The 13,289-nt window shown below is 38.9% G+C and overlaps 1 protein-coding gene across 4 annotated transcripts in view; it reads right to left on the bottom strand.

Annotated features, from left to right (window-relative positions):
• Positions 1-427: 427 nt before the first annotated feature.
• Positions 428-13,289, bottom strand: part of LOC127441292 (NAD kinase-like) — a 30,372-nt gene continuing 17,510 nt past the window's right edge. The window contains exons 1-6 of one of the 4 annotated variants that reach the window (XM_051698518.1): positions 5,802-7,644; positions 5,302-5,456; positions 3,749-3,848; positions 1,749-1,906; positions 1,490-1,572; positions 428-1,189 (exon numbers count right to left, since the gene is read on the bottom strand). In XM_051698518.1, coding sequence (XP_051554478.1) covers positions 1,030-1,189; positions 1,490-1,572; positions 1,749-1,906; positions 3,749-3,848; positions 5,302-5,403 — 603 coding nt within the window. In that variant the 5' untranslated portion in view covers positions 5,404-5,456; positions 5,802-7,644 and the 3' untranslated portion in view covers positions 428-1,029. Of the gene's footprint in view, positions 1,190-1,489; positions 1,573-1,748; positions 1,907-3,748; positions 3,849-5,301; positions 7,645-13,289 lie in introns of those variants that run through there. The other 3 variants (XM_051698517.1, XR_007897293.1, XR_007897291.1) reach the window with 3 other exon arrangements.

Raw genomic sequence — 13,289 nt, forward strand, 5'->3', positions numbered from 1 at the left:
AAGGTTTTTAGAAGAATTTCTGAGCTGTTTTGGTCCAAACAATGTAAGTGAATGGGTGCCAAAATTTTGAAGCTCCAAAAATCACATATGTCAGCATAGAAGTAATCCATAAAAATCCAGTGGTTAAGTCAAAGTCTTCAGAAGCTACATGATGGGTGTGTATGAGAAACAGATCAATGTTTAAGTCCTTTTTTACTTTAAATTCTCCTCCCTGCTCAGTCAATCTCCACTTTAACTTTCACATTCTTCTTCATGTGTTTTTGGTGATTCACATTCATCATGCATATCACCCCCTACTGGGCAGGGAGAAGAATTTCTAGCAAAAGAGGGCTTAAATATTGATCTGTTTCTCATCAAAACCATCATATCGCTTCTAAAGACATTGATTTAACCACTGGAGTCATATGGATTTCTTTTATGATGGCTATATGTGCTTTTAGGAGGGTCAACATTTTGGCATCAATTCACTTGCATTGTTTGGACCTACAGAGCTGAAATCTTCTTCTAAAAATCAAGTTTTTGTTCCGCAGAAAAAAGAATGTGTATGATGATGAGTAAATGATGTGAGAATTCTCATTTTTGGGTGAACTATCCCAAGGCACTATTCACTGATAGCGCTTTGACCGGATCGATTTACTGAGTTGAACTCGAGAACCGGAACAGTCCATTTCATGAATGATTCATTCACAAATTAATCGATTCATTGAAAAGACCTGACCCAAAAGAACTATTCGTTCTTGAATTGGACATCATTACTTCTCTCATGAACATGTCAAGGAGAGCTAGGGCCGATGTAAAAATTGTTAGTGAATAACAAAATGCTATCGAATGGCTTCAGAAGAATTTTATCTATAACGTACAAGTCAAATACACTACATTTATATTGACTTGCATCCTTTTACACTTAGTACACTTAGTACATTCTTCACAATTTCTCCTTTAGTGTTCCACAGAATAAAGAAAGTCATACAAGTTTGAAATGACATAACAGAATTTTCGTTTTTGGGTGTTTTTGATGATGATGATGTATCAGTTCTCAGTATCTGAAGAGTCGCAGGCATCTGTTAGACATGTTTGCTTCTTGCGGACATTCCAGTGGAGGCACTGAGCCAGACTCTCAAACCAGTCATACACTAGGTCATGACAGCAGATAGATGGAACTGGATAGCAGGAGGTTGTGATCTTAATACTAAGGGAAATTAACAGAGAAGTTGAGAAATCAAAGCATAAATAATGATGTTTTTTTTTCTAAGAATACTTAAAGGCATTAGTGCTTGTTATGTTTTAACAATATTATGGTTTATCACTCAATCAAAGGTGGCTTCGTAAAAAACAGAAGAACTACATTTCAGGACTCAGCTGTATGAAGGTTGGGTGCTGATCCTTATTGATACAAATTTTTATAACTTTAAATACAGCTGTTGTATTAATGGATTAAGGCAGAGGTAAAATCTGTTTTCTTATGGCCTAGTGTAAAGAAGAGCCACACCTGTCACCATGCTGGATCTCCTGCCTCTTTCTGCCAACAAACAACACCCAGGCTGTGTTGCGAGCATCAGGGGACAGCGTTATCTGCAGAGCAGGATTTAAAATGTTTAACAGTCTTCTGCTCACCTCGTATGAGAGGAAAAATTTAAGCCACAACTTTGACCACAGTTACATTTCTGCAAATTTTCTCAGCAAACGTTCTTAAGTCATTGACATGCAATATGTCTATTTTAAAACCTTCTCCATCTGACCAATCTCACCATGAGCTCCATGCCAGCAGGCACCACGATGGGTCTAAAGGAGAGGGAGTGAGGGCAGATGGGGGTGACCATAATAGCAGGGACACTGGGATGGATCATGGAGGCTCCCGCTGCGGCAGCATAAGCCGTGCTGCCTGTGGGGGTGGATACGATTACACCTGCACGGAAACAGGCCACAAATTTCCATTTATTTTCATGCCAGCTGGTCTCTTGTCTAGGCAACAATAAAGTCCATTTAGTGCTTTGTGGGATCTGCTTGATCTAGTAGCAGAAAAAACATAAATTACTGTAACGAAGAGGAATAAAAACACAGGAGCTATTTGTGGAAAGAGTTAGAGTGTGCAAGGCTTTAGTCAGGAGAGGTGGCCTGGAGTTACCTGGAGTGTTTTAGTAAATCAATATACTTTATAATAGGAACGTGTGTCTTGAGCCTGTGCTATGATGATCTAAGTCCTTTCGCATACAGTCGTATGCAATAATAAAAACTAGGCTCTGAATGCAAATGTTATTGTTCAAAGACTGCAACCAAATACTGAAATCCTGTTAGTTTATACCAAGGGGATAAGGTTTGGCTGGTAAGCATGGACAGTCCCTGCTTTTAGATGATGTAACTCTACCATTAGGGGCTGTTCAGACAGAAAGAGTTCTTGCAATAAAAAAAAGCTAGATGGAGACCAATGAACGGAACTCAATGAAGGTGTCTCAAGAAAAAGTTGAAATTCTTTTCAACTGACCCTTCGTTAAGTCCCACCTTGAAAGCGTTTCTTACCAATCTTATCATAGCAACTGTTGCACTGCTGCCATTTATCTGACAAGCGTTTGCTATTTTACAAAGAGAGCCTATGGGAGGAATGTGTGTTGGAGTAGATCTAAGTGGGATTTTATCAAAATGATCCCAAAAAAATAAATAAAAATAAAATAAAAAACGTTGTTGCTGGGTCACTTGTAATAGTGACACAAGGTACCCAGAGAGGATACATGGAGTGTTTTTTCTATCTTTAAAAAAAATCTTTAAATAAATCTCACGAAGAGCATGCTGTGTGTCATTCCTTATTCCTAAACGAACAATTAGAACTTCAGTGAGGACACCTACATTTGCTCCAAGGTAAATTAAACTAAATTAAAGCTAAGAACTTAATATTAACTTCTTAATTATTTCATTTACGTATTGATTCAGGTCTGAAGGTGATAGAAGTGAAGGTGATAGTGAATAAAGAGTTCACAGCATCCTAGTGAGTGTGTTATTATGAGACGTTTTAAGCCGTTCTTTTTAGTTACACTAATGTTATGAGGTTTGTAATCGCTATCAAATGGCTCTTTTCTCTTATCATGTGACTGATTCACAGTCTCCACAGTTTTTAATCAAATTACTGTGTAATTAAACAATTTATTTTACAAAAAACGCCAAATAAATATGCTTTACAATATCTCTCTTCAGTCCAGCCCACAGTACTATCCATTCCATTTATGAAAGTATTGTCCTATTCATTCCAATGGGGAGTTCTACAGAGCTTGTCAGAGCGAGCGACTGTAACCAAGGGTGGCGGAGCTTAGCAGAGGGTTAATTGACACAGTATCTTAACAGCGAGACGCAGCGCAATGGTCAAAGACGTCCGTCTAGCACAATTACAATGAAAAAAGAAAAAAATAGCACAGACAGATGTAAAAACGTGTGCTTTGTGAACGGCTCCTTATGTGGGCATTTGTCAGTCACAGCCAAGCAACTGCTATTGAGATGAATGGGAATGAGAACAGATCTCTTTGGTTTATTATGCATGTCCTCTTTGTTTGCCATCAGTCTTGTATCATTTTGTAATGTGTTCGAAGGCCCTTACATTACATTAACCACAGGGACAAAAGGTCCTGGAACAACAAGTGTATAGTTCCTTGTTCGTGGGTACAATAAAGGCAAGTTAGAAAAAGGAACTGAATGACACTATGAACAAAGCCTGAGTGTATTAATAACCTAAAAATGTCAAGTGCTGTCAAACTGTGCTAACCGTCTCCCTGAACTGATTTGATGAGGCATCCATCCAGGTAAAGGTCAACATTAGACAGGTAGGAGGAGGGTCCTCTGTCCACCACCACCTCGTTTAGAACCTTTATACACACATAAACAATGTCCATATTAAAAAAGGTGAATGAATTATCTATCGACTAGAGCAGTAAACCGTGTGTTCTGTCAGCCTGAAATTATGATATATTTAAAGCCTCTGATGAACAGATACTGTATATTGCTATAGAAATGGCATTCCACGCTGGTCTAAAATATCCATCTCAGACGTAAATGCGCAGAGCTGCAGACCGTCAATGACCTAAAGTTATTGCTAGGGCAACTGGCAACACAGGCCTATCACAACTGTAATTTTCAAATAGCTCATGTTATGTCTGTCACCATGGGGAAAACTACCATAAAGCCTTGAAGGAAAATCTCATATCAGACTGGTACCTCTTCTTAGGCCTTTAAACACCATTAAAGGGTTAGTTCACCCAAAAATGAAAATTGTTAACTCACCTGTGCTGCTATAACCCCATATGACTTTCTATCTATTTCTTAACACAAAGGGAGAAATTGTGAAAAAATATTGTGCTCAGTCATGTCATCCAATTGCAGTTTATGGTGACTACATCTTCAAGCTTCAAAAGAATGCAAATATATAATTTAGAAGTCTACTAAATTATTTCATGAGACTCATGATTGTTCTGAAAGCACATGATAAGGTTTGGTGAGAAACAAACCGAAGTCTAACGTATATTTAGTGAAACTCTTGACTGACCGTTGCTGTCCTGTGCACGTTCATTAGACTGCACGAGAGCAACAGATGGCTTGCGAGAGGAGGCATTCAAACGAAAACCTGTTTTGTTTATCTAAAGATAATCGGAGAATAGATGCATTTATTTGCTCAGCCAACCTCATTTGTTTGAACAGGGATGTCTAGAGTCGATATTAAACTTTATTTTTTAACAATACCAGTCTTTCTGCCGGATTTGCAAAACTGATAACCAACTCAATTCAGTACCTGCATGCTGTCCAACTTATATATATATATATATACACATTTAGAAACTGTATATTTGTTCATTTTTATTTACTCTATTGCTTGTTATTTGTTTCTTTGTCTGTTTAATTATATAATTACTTGCATTTTATTTGCTAATATTTATATTAACATTTATATTTTTACATAAAGTAGTGCATTCAAAAGCATCTTCCCCCGTTTTGCTGTGGAACTGAAAGTGATATAAAGAACATGAAATTTCACTTGTACTGGTATCAAAAGCTGAAACTCTTATTGTGACAACTTTACTCCTCAATAACTCCTGAAAGACTATATTCTGACCTATTCGTTTGTCAGACATTTATGTTATCTTTGTTATACTGTATGCCCATCTCTAATATCTTAAGATCTGCACTGTAGGTATCTCTACTCTAAATAACATTTAGTTTGTCATCTTCATGTTTCCTCAACCCTTTTAATAATGATTTGTTTGTTTTTAACAATTTATAGATTTGCCGTTTTTCCTAGTGTCTCTGTGTACTGAGGTGTGTTACCTGTAACTGCAGTGTGATCTTTCCTGCCTCACTGTTTATATGGTTATGGGGCACTATACCATTCTCTTCAGCATCTAAATGCTGCTCACTCCTCTGAAACATGCCTTTCACCACCTTCACCTTCAGACGACTGCGCAGTATGATAGCTGCATTACCTACAACAGCCAGAGACACACAACCTAAGAGATGCCGTGCTATAATGTATATAGAATGCAGTAATTAGTGTCATTAATCAATATGCGCAATCCCTACAGTGATAATGTTCACAAAATAGCATGACCTTGAGCGCCTTATTACTTTTATGAACTAGTTACTACATAACACAAATAGTTATTTATAAAAGAAAGAAAAAAAAACATTATTTTACTAAGCAAATTCAATAAGTGCTATTTTTCCATTAGAAGATATAATTTCTTAAAATCTAAAGCTGTAATATAATTTTAAGAAAGGCCAACAAATTACAAGTGCAGAAATTGCAGATTGCCTCTTGATCACCGTACCTTCAAACACTTAATCCACCTGTTCTAAAGGACTCAAACTTGAATGGTGTGAGGAATCCTAAGGAGCCAGATGACAAAAACCAGACAAAAACTTCAAAAACCCCAGATTTGATTCATAAACTAATCCCTAAATGTTTCATTTTTGAGGTTTCTGGGGACGCCATGCAGCAGACGTGTGAGACACGAGCTCTGCGAACTTTGCTAGTTTTTTTTTTAATTATTATTTTCATGTTATAATCTGGTGAGATTCGATACACCCAGTTACATACTTGCTCTTTGAGGTAAATATGGCAAAGGAGTCAAAATCCTCAGACTCTGGAGACATTAAAAGACACTTGTGTTCAAGCTAAGGCTTCTGGCGGGACTGCGAGACGGGGACTCGATTTGGACGGCACGTCGGGAGATGAAATCCAGCGTCAACTGTCCAACATGTCGGTGATGTTGACGAAGGTTGTTGCTGACTTGGAGGATCTTGCTGTAATACGTCGATCGATTACGGCGATGGAAACAAAATTCTCTGAGTTGTTTACAAGAGTGACAGAAGTTGAGATAATCGAATCGATTATCTTGAGTCACCGGAAAGGGAATTATCCGCTAATCCGACCGCGTTCAAAACAGATTTAGAATTAATTTCGGAAAAACTGGAATATTTTGAAAATATGAGCCGAAGGAATAACATACGAATTGTTGGAATTCCTGAGCATGAAGTGGGCAGAGATATGGTGAAATTCCTGGATGAGCTCTTCCCGAGTCTGCTCGACATAACAGGCCATAAACTGGAAATCGAGCGAGCTCACAGAGTCCCGGCTCGCAGATCTGCTGAGGAAGACAGGCCCCGATCGATTCTGGCCGAATTTCTGAGATCATCCGATACAGATCTGGTGTTGCGCAAGGCGAGGAGCAAAGGAAAGCTTTCTTGGAAGAACCATAATATTTTCTTGTTCCCGGACTTTGCGAATTCGACAAGAGAGAAACGCGATCGGTTCAAGGAATGTAAGAAACCCTCACACCAGCAGAAGATCACTTTTGCAATGATGTTCTCGGCCAAACTGAGAATAGAAACGAAGAATGGTCGCAAAGTATTTACATGTCCAAAACAGGCACTCTCTTTCATAAATACATTGGAGTAAGCCATTTGATGTTTCTTATATTAGTGGACTGACTCGCGGTTTAGGAACTCTATTATCTGAGGAAGCTTGGTGCCATTTTTGTTTCTTTTTGCGCTGGCTCCGCCTAGCGGCCGGAGTTTGTTTTGTGGCATGACTCCAAGAAACTTTTGCATTGAAGGAAGATCTTTTTTTGCACTGAAGTTTCCGGCCAGATCGACAATGGACACTTTGGATGACCACAAAATATCTACATGCTCACATAAAGGACGTCTTTTATAAAGTTGACGGGCTGAGTATGTTATGGTGTATTTGTTTTTTGTTTTTTTGCGGCCTCCGAGTTAGTTTGGCTCTTGATCATCCGGGGAACCGGGATGCCGGTTTTGTTTTTCGTGCTGGCTCCACCTAGCGGCTGGAGCTTGTTCTGTTGAATATCACTCCTTTGGAACAGCTGTGGATAAATCTGTTTGTCCTTTGTGCTTATTCCTCCTGCTGGCTGGAGTTTGTTTTGTTGAGTATATTTACAGGACATTAGAATTATTATGTCATCCGCTGAACTCATAACAGCTGGCTCACTGAACAATTGCTTGTCTGTCCGAGGAAACTGAATGGCTTTATATCAGCTGGAGTTTATTTTGTGGAGGAACACACCTTCGAGACGGTTCTGTGAATGAGTCTACATGTTTTTTCTGTTATTCTCCCTGTTGGCTGGGGTCTGTTTTAGAAAGTATTTTCTGTTATGTCATTTTGCCTTACAAAATTTGTATAGAAGCACCGGACTTGAGCAATCCGATTGCAAAGTTGTCGCGGGGGCTCTCGTAGGCGTATATGGACTCTTTGAGTTTTAAGGGATTGACGCAGGTTGGCGCTGTCGTGCGCGGGGTTAATGCGGGGGGGGGGAGGGTTCAGGGTTTGATTGTTGCATTAATGGTGAATGTGGTCTGTGTAATCTTTTTTTTTTTTTTGACACACAATTTATGTGTTTTATATCAATATGTCAAATGTTAATATGAATAAGTTATCTCTCTCCACGTGGAATGTGAATGGGCTGGGGCACCCCATAAAAAGAAGGAAGGTTATTTCTGTTCTTAAACATAAGAAATATGATATTGTGTTTCTTCAAGAAACACATCTTTCCCCGCAGGAAGCTGAAAAATTTGGGAAGATATGGGGTGGACAAGTTTTCTTTAGTGTTGGTCAAGTAAGAGTAGGGGAGTCATTATATTGATTAATAAACATCTACAATTCAAATTTCTCAAACAGATTAAAGATAAATTAGGAAGAGTCATTATTGTTTTAGCTGAATTTCAGGGGCAAAGGTTGATTTTGGCTAATATGTATGCGCCTAACGCTGATGATCAGGGCTTTTTTATAGATCTTGAAGAGATGTTGCAAGTCGCTGGCACCCCTCATGATTTAATATTGGGAGGAGACTTTAATCTTTTGATGGACTCAGTCCTTGATCATAGTGAAGCAAAAGTGTGTAAGCCCCCTAGAACAATGGTGACACTTCATAAGATGTGTAAAAATCATGGTCTTACAGATATTTGGCGACTTTTGAACCCATCTGTTAGGGACTATACATTTTTTTCATCAGTCCATAAGATTTATTCTAGAATAGATTTATTTTTGATATCTAAGTCCCTCATTTCATCTGTTGCGGATTGCTCAATTGGAAACATCTTAGTCTTAGATCACGCCCTGGTGTGTTTGGAGATGTTGCCATATACAGAGAAAAAGAAATCATATAGTTGGCACCTTATTGTGTCCCTTTTGCAAAATCCTGATTTCCAACAGATGTTAAAGACTGAAATCAGTGTTTATATGGAGACCAACTGGTCCTCAGTATCCTCTGTGGGTGTGGCTTGGGAGGCACTTAAGGCGGTTCTTAGGGGTCGGATCATACAGTATGCCTCATTCATCAAAAAATCCAAAGCACGAGAACTTGTGGAGTTGGAAGGGAATATTAAAAGTGCAGAAGCAGCGCTGAAGCGCAGAATGTCGTCTGATGGCCTCAGAGAATTGACCCGATTGAAATACAGATATAATACTATTTTGCGGAAGGTGGAGTTTTGGATATTCAGGGCAAGACAGTCATATTTTGAGTCAGGGGACAGAGCAGGGAAGCTTTTGGCTAGATATATAAAGCAGAGAGATTTTTTTCTACCATTCCCTCAGTGAAATCTGCTGGTGGTGGAATTTTTACCTCGGCCATTGATATTAATAATGCTTTTAAAGAATTCTATCTTGATCTTTATAGTTCCACGTCTTCATCTACTGATGAAGATATTCGAAATTTTGTGGAACCATTAGAACTCCCTAAACTGATGACTGAGCAAAAAATTATCTTGATTCTGAGATAAACTTGGAGGAGCTTGGCGAGGTAATTACGGCCTTGCCTACAGGCAAAGCTCCTGGGCCAGACGGATTTGCCGCTGAATTTTTTAAATGTTATGCTACAGAATTGGCTCCACTTTTATTAGAAGTATATACGGAATCATTAAAGAATGGAAAGCTTCCGCCAACCATGAAACAAGCCCGGATCAGTCTGATTTTTAAAAAGGACAAAGATGAATGTAAGAGTTACCGTCCAATTTCCCTGATCCAGCTAGATGTTAAAATATTGTCAAAAATTTTGGCTAACCAATTAAGTACATTTATGACATCTCTTATACATATAGATCAGGTGGGGTTTATTCGGGGCTGTAGCTCTTCTGATAACATCAGGCGTCTTATCATGTGGTCAGTGGCGAATGATCAGACTCCGGTCACTGCCATCTCACTTGATGCCGAAAAGGCGTTTGATATGGTAGAATGGGATTATCTTTTTAAGATTTTGGAAATATACGTGTCAGGGAAAACCTTTATTGGATGGATTAAGTTACTTTATAGGCACCTGGTAGCGGCGGTACAAACGAATGGATTAATTTCAGATTATTTTACTCTGGATAGGGGCACCCGGCAGGGTTGCCCTCTTTCCCCATTATTGTTCTGTCTTGCCCTGGAACCATTAGCAGCCGCGATAAGAAAGGAGAATGATTTTCCAGGGGTGGTGGCGGTAGGTATGGCGCATAAGCTTTTGCTTTACGCAGATGATATTTTATTATTTGTCTCTGACCCTGCTAGATCTATGCCTTGCCTCCACAGAATTATTAATTCCTTCTCTAAGTTCTCAGGATACAGAGTCAATTGGTCTAAATCCGAAGCTTTGGCTCTGACAGCGTACTGCCCAGTAACGGCTTTCCAGCCGGGCACCTTCTAGTGGCCCAAACAGGGCATTAAGTATTTGGGTATTTTATTCCCAGCAAATTTGTCTGATTTAGTTAAGAGTTAATTTTGACCCTTTAATAAAATGGTTTTTGAGCGATGTGGGCAGGTGGGCTTCATCACGTTTATCGATGATTGTGAAGGTCAATGTTATTAAAATGAATTGTATTCCAAAATTTAACTTGTTACAATCTCTCCCTGTAGATGTCCCCCTCTCTTATTTCAAGCAATTTGATAGTATAGCGAAGTCCTTCATTTGGAATGGTAAAGGTCCCAGATTACATTTTAGTAAATTACTGTCACAGTTTTACCGTGTTATTTTCTTTGGTTTTGTTTTTCTTTTTGTCTGCTATCCGTCGCTGTCCGTCTGTGATTGTGATATTGTGAACACCTGGTTTGGATGGGCTGTGGGTATTTAAGTGCCTGTTTGTTAACCAGATGGGGTTGTTCGATGCACTTTGTTCTTTTCTTGCATTTTGCAGGAATGGGCAGGTGGCAAGTGCCCTTGGATTAGAACTCCTCTACCATCACGAGATCTTTGTTTGTCCCATCTACCTCGTGGCCATGGTTGAACTGGTCGGTGTTTAAATGTCTTTGTTTTCATTTCGTTATGTTTTCCCCTAGAACTTTGTAATAAATACATATTTTGCAACCGTATCTATTTTGTGATCGCCCTTTTTTGTTGCAGTTACGAGCCCGAATTGGGGGCTTGTCCATTTCAAAATTTGGTTACGATTTTGTTGTTGTTGTTGAAATGTGTTAAACGCTGTAGTTGCGCGCACTGAATTTGATTCTAACTAGGCACCTGGGTGCGCTCTGGTCTGTTTGTTAACGCTCTCAGTTTGTAATTGCAAACTTTTGATTATTTGCTGCCGTATTTAACAAGTTTATCGTATTCTTTTATTAAAAGGAGAGATAAGTAATTTCATTGTGAGTTTGAATGTGAATTTATAATGTTTATTGAGTTAGTCTTGTTAGATCAGTAATGAGAAGTGAGATCGCTTTATGCAGTGTTGTTTATTTTCTTGCCCGCAAACATTTTAAATCGTTTATTGTAGCGAGGTTAGGTGTCTTTTCCCAAATAGGTTGTAGCAATGCTTTTTGCATTGACTTGTTTTGTTTTATTTTATTTTATTTTTGTGCTGATGCTGGGCTGAGGGCACTGCCACTGTACTGTATCTCTCTGGTTATCTGAGAGGTATTGGTGCTGTCGGTATATAAGGGCTTAAAGGATCTAGGCTCTTGGTTGAAGTGTAGGGTTAAGTTAGAGTATTTTTTGTAGTGGAAAAAGACTCTGATTATGATAAATTAATATTCGTTTAATTAAACGAGGTTCGTGAAAGCTTTGTGGGGGAAAGAAATGGCATTAGAGTTTTTAAAACATCCTACTGAGGAACAGTTTGACAAAATGTCTAAAGATCAATTATTAGAGGTAGCAGCACACTTTGACATGGACTCACAGCTAAAGAAAAACGTCTAAAAGAGGGTGTGGGACTTACTGTAAAATCAGCCTTGGCAGATTTGGGTGTGTTTACAACTAGGCCTGAGAAACCTGCTGTGTCTGAAGTTCAAGATCCTAAAGAGCAAGTTAATCCTCAAAAGTTTTCCTTCCTTAACTTATGAGCAACAGAGAGACATGATGCTTTGAGACATGGAAAATAGTAAAATAAGTCAAGAAATTGAACTTTGTGAACTAGATATCGAAGCACAGAGACTGCAATTAATTAGAGAAGGTGAGCTAGAGGCTTGGTCTAATATTGTGCAGTCACAAATGGGTAACTCATTTTTGCAGGGTTTTGAGGTTGCAAGAAGGCTTAATCTTATGCCCAAATTTAGTTAAGATGAGTTGCAAACATTATTGTTGCAGTGTGTGTTCCAAGGTAAGGCTCATTCTACACTTAATGTGGCAGATAGTCAGGTCTATACGATTGTGAAGGAAGTGGTATTGAAAGCATATTTACTAGTTCCTGAAGCATATAGACAAAAGTTTAGAGCTTTGTGTAAAGGAGGGCAACAGTCTTTTTGAGTTTGCAAGAGATCTGCGTATTCAATTTAATCGGTGGTGTTCATCTCATGCAGATACCTATGAGGCTCTTTATGAATTGATTTTGTTGGAACAATTTAAGAATACTCTATCTGAAGATGTGGCTGTTTTTATAACAGAACAAAAAGATAAAACGGCAGAGGAGGCTTCCATTCTCATGGATTAGTACGTTCTGACACACAAGGGTGAGGTTAGAAAAAATCGTTGCCATCTTACAGAGAATTCTTCAGAGAATGTTGAATCCTGTTCATTTCTGACTAATGGTGTTAAGTCTGAGAGAAAACTAAAGTCCTCTGTTGAGGAAAATGATCAGTGTGCTTATTGTCTTAAAAGAGGTCATTGGAAAAAATATTGTCCTACACTAAAAGCAAAATTCAGCTGTGTCAAGGCTGAACCAAAATCAGCTTTGTTGGTGTCTTCAGTAGCGTCTGAAATAACCAACCTTCCTGTTAATGGTGGCGAGTGTATGCTGGAACAAGAAAAGGCAGTTTTGTGTAATAAAAGCAAATGTATGCTCCATTCATTACAGATGGTTTTAAGTATCTTGTTGGGGGCAGAAATAAAGTTCCTGTCAAAATATTGAGGGATACGGGAGCCTCAGAGACATTTATTTTGGAGTCTGCTTTACCCTTTTCCGCTGAGTCAAGTACTGGTAAGGAGGTGCTGATAAAAGGAAACTGGATTACAGAGTTTGTCTGTTCCATTACATATAGTAGTTCTTCAGTCAGAACTGGTTAGTGGTACAGTGGTTGTAGGTGTACAACCTTCACTGCCTGTAGAGGGGATTTCTGTTATCTTAGGTAATAATCTGGCTTGGGGTCGTGTTTGGAGAGATGTACCACCACCACCAATTGTAACCACTTCTCCTTCTTTAGAGGACCAAACTGTTGTTACACAATTTCCTGATGTGTTTGTCTCTTGTGCAGTCACTCGTGCTATGAGCAAAAATAAGTCTGATGTTTTGCAGGATTTGGAGTCTCAGCCTGAAGATTCGTCAAAGATGTTTGTGACTGGCCTCTCTGTTCTCTTTCACCTCACACAGGGAGCTGATTAAAGCTCAACAGGAGGATA

Source organism: Myxocyprinus asiaticus, chromosome 5 (genome assembly GCF_019703515.2).
Source record: "Myxocyprinus asiaticus isolate MX2 ecotype Aquarium Trade chromosome 5, UBuf_Myxa_2, whole genome shotgun sequence".
NCBI classification, from domain to species: domain Eukaryota; kingdom Metazoa; phylum Chordata; class Actinopteri; order Cypriniformes; family Catostomidae; genus Myxocyprinus; species Myxocyprinus asiaticus.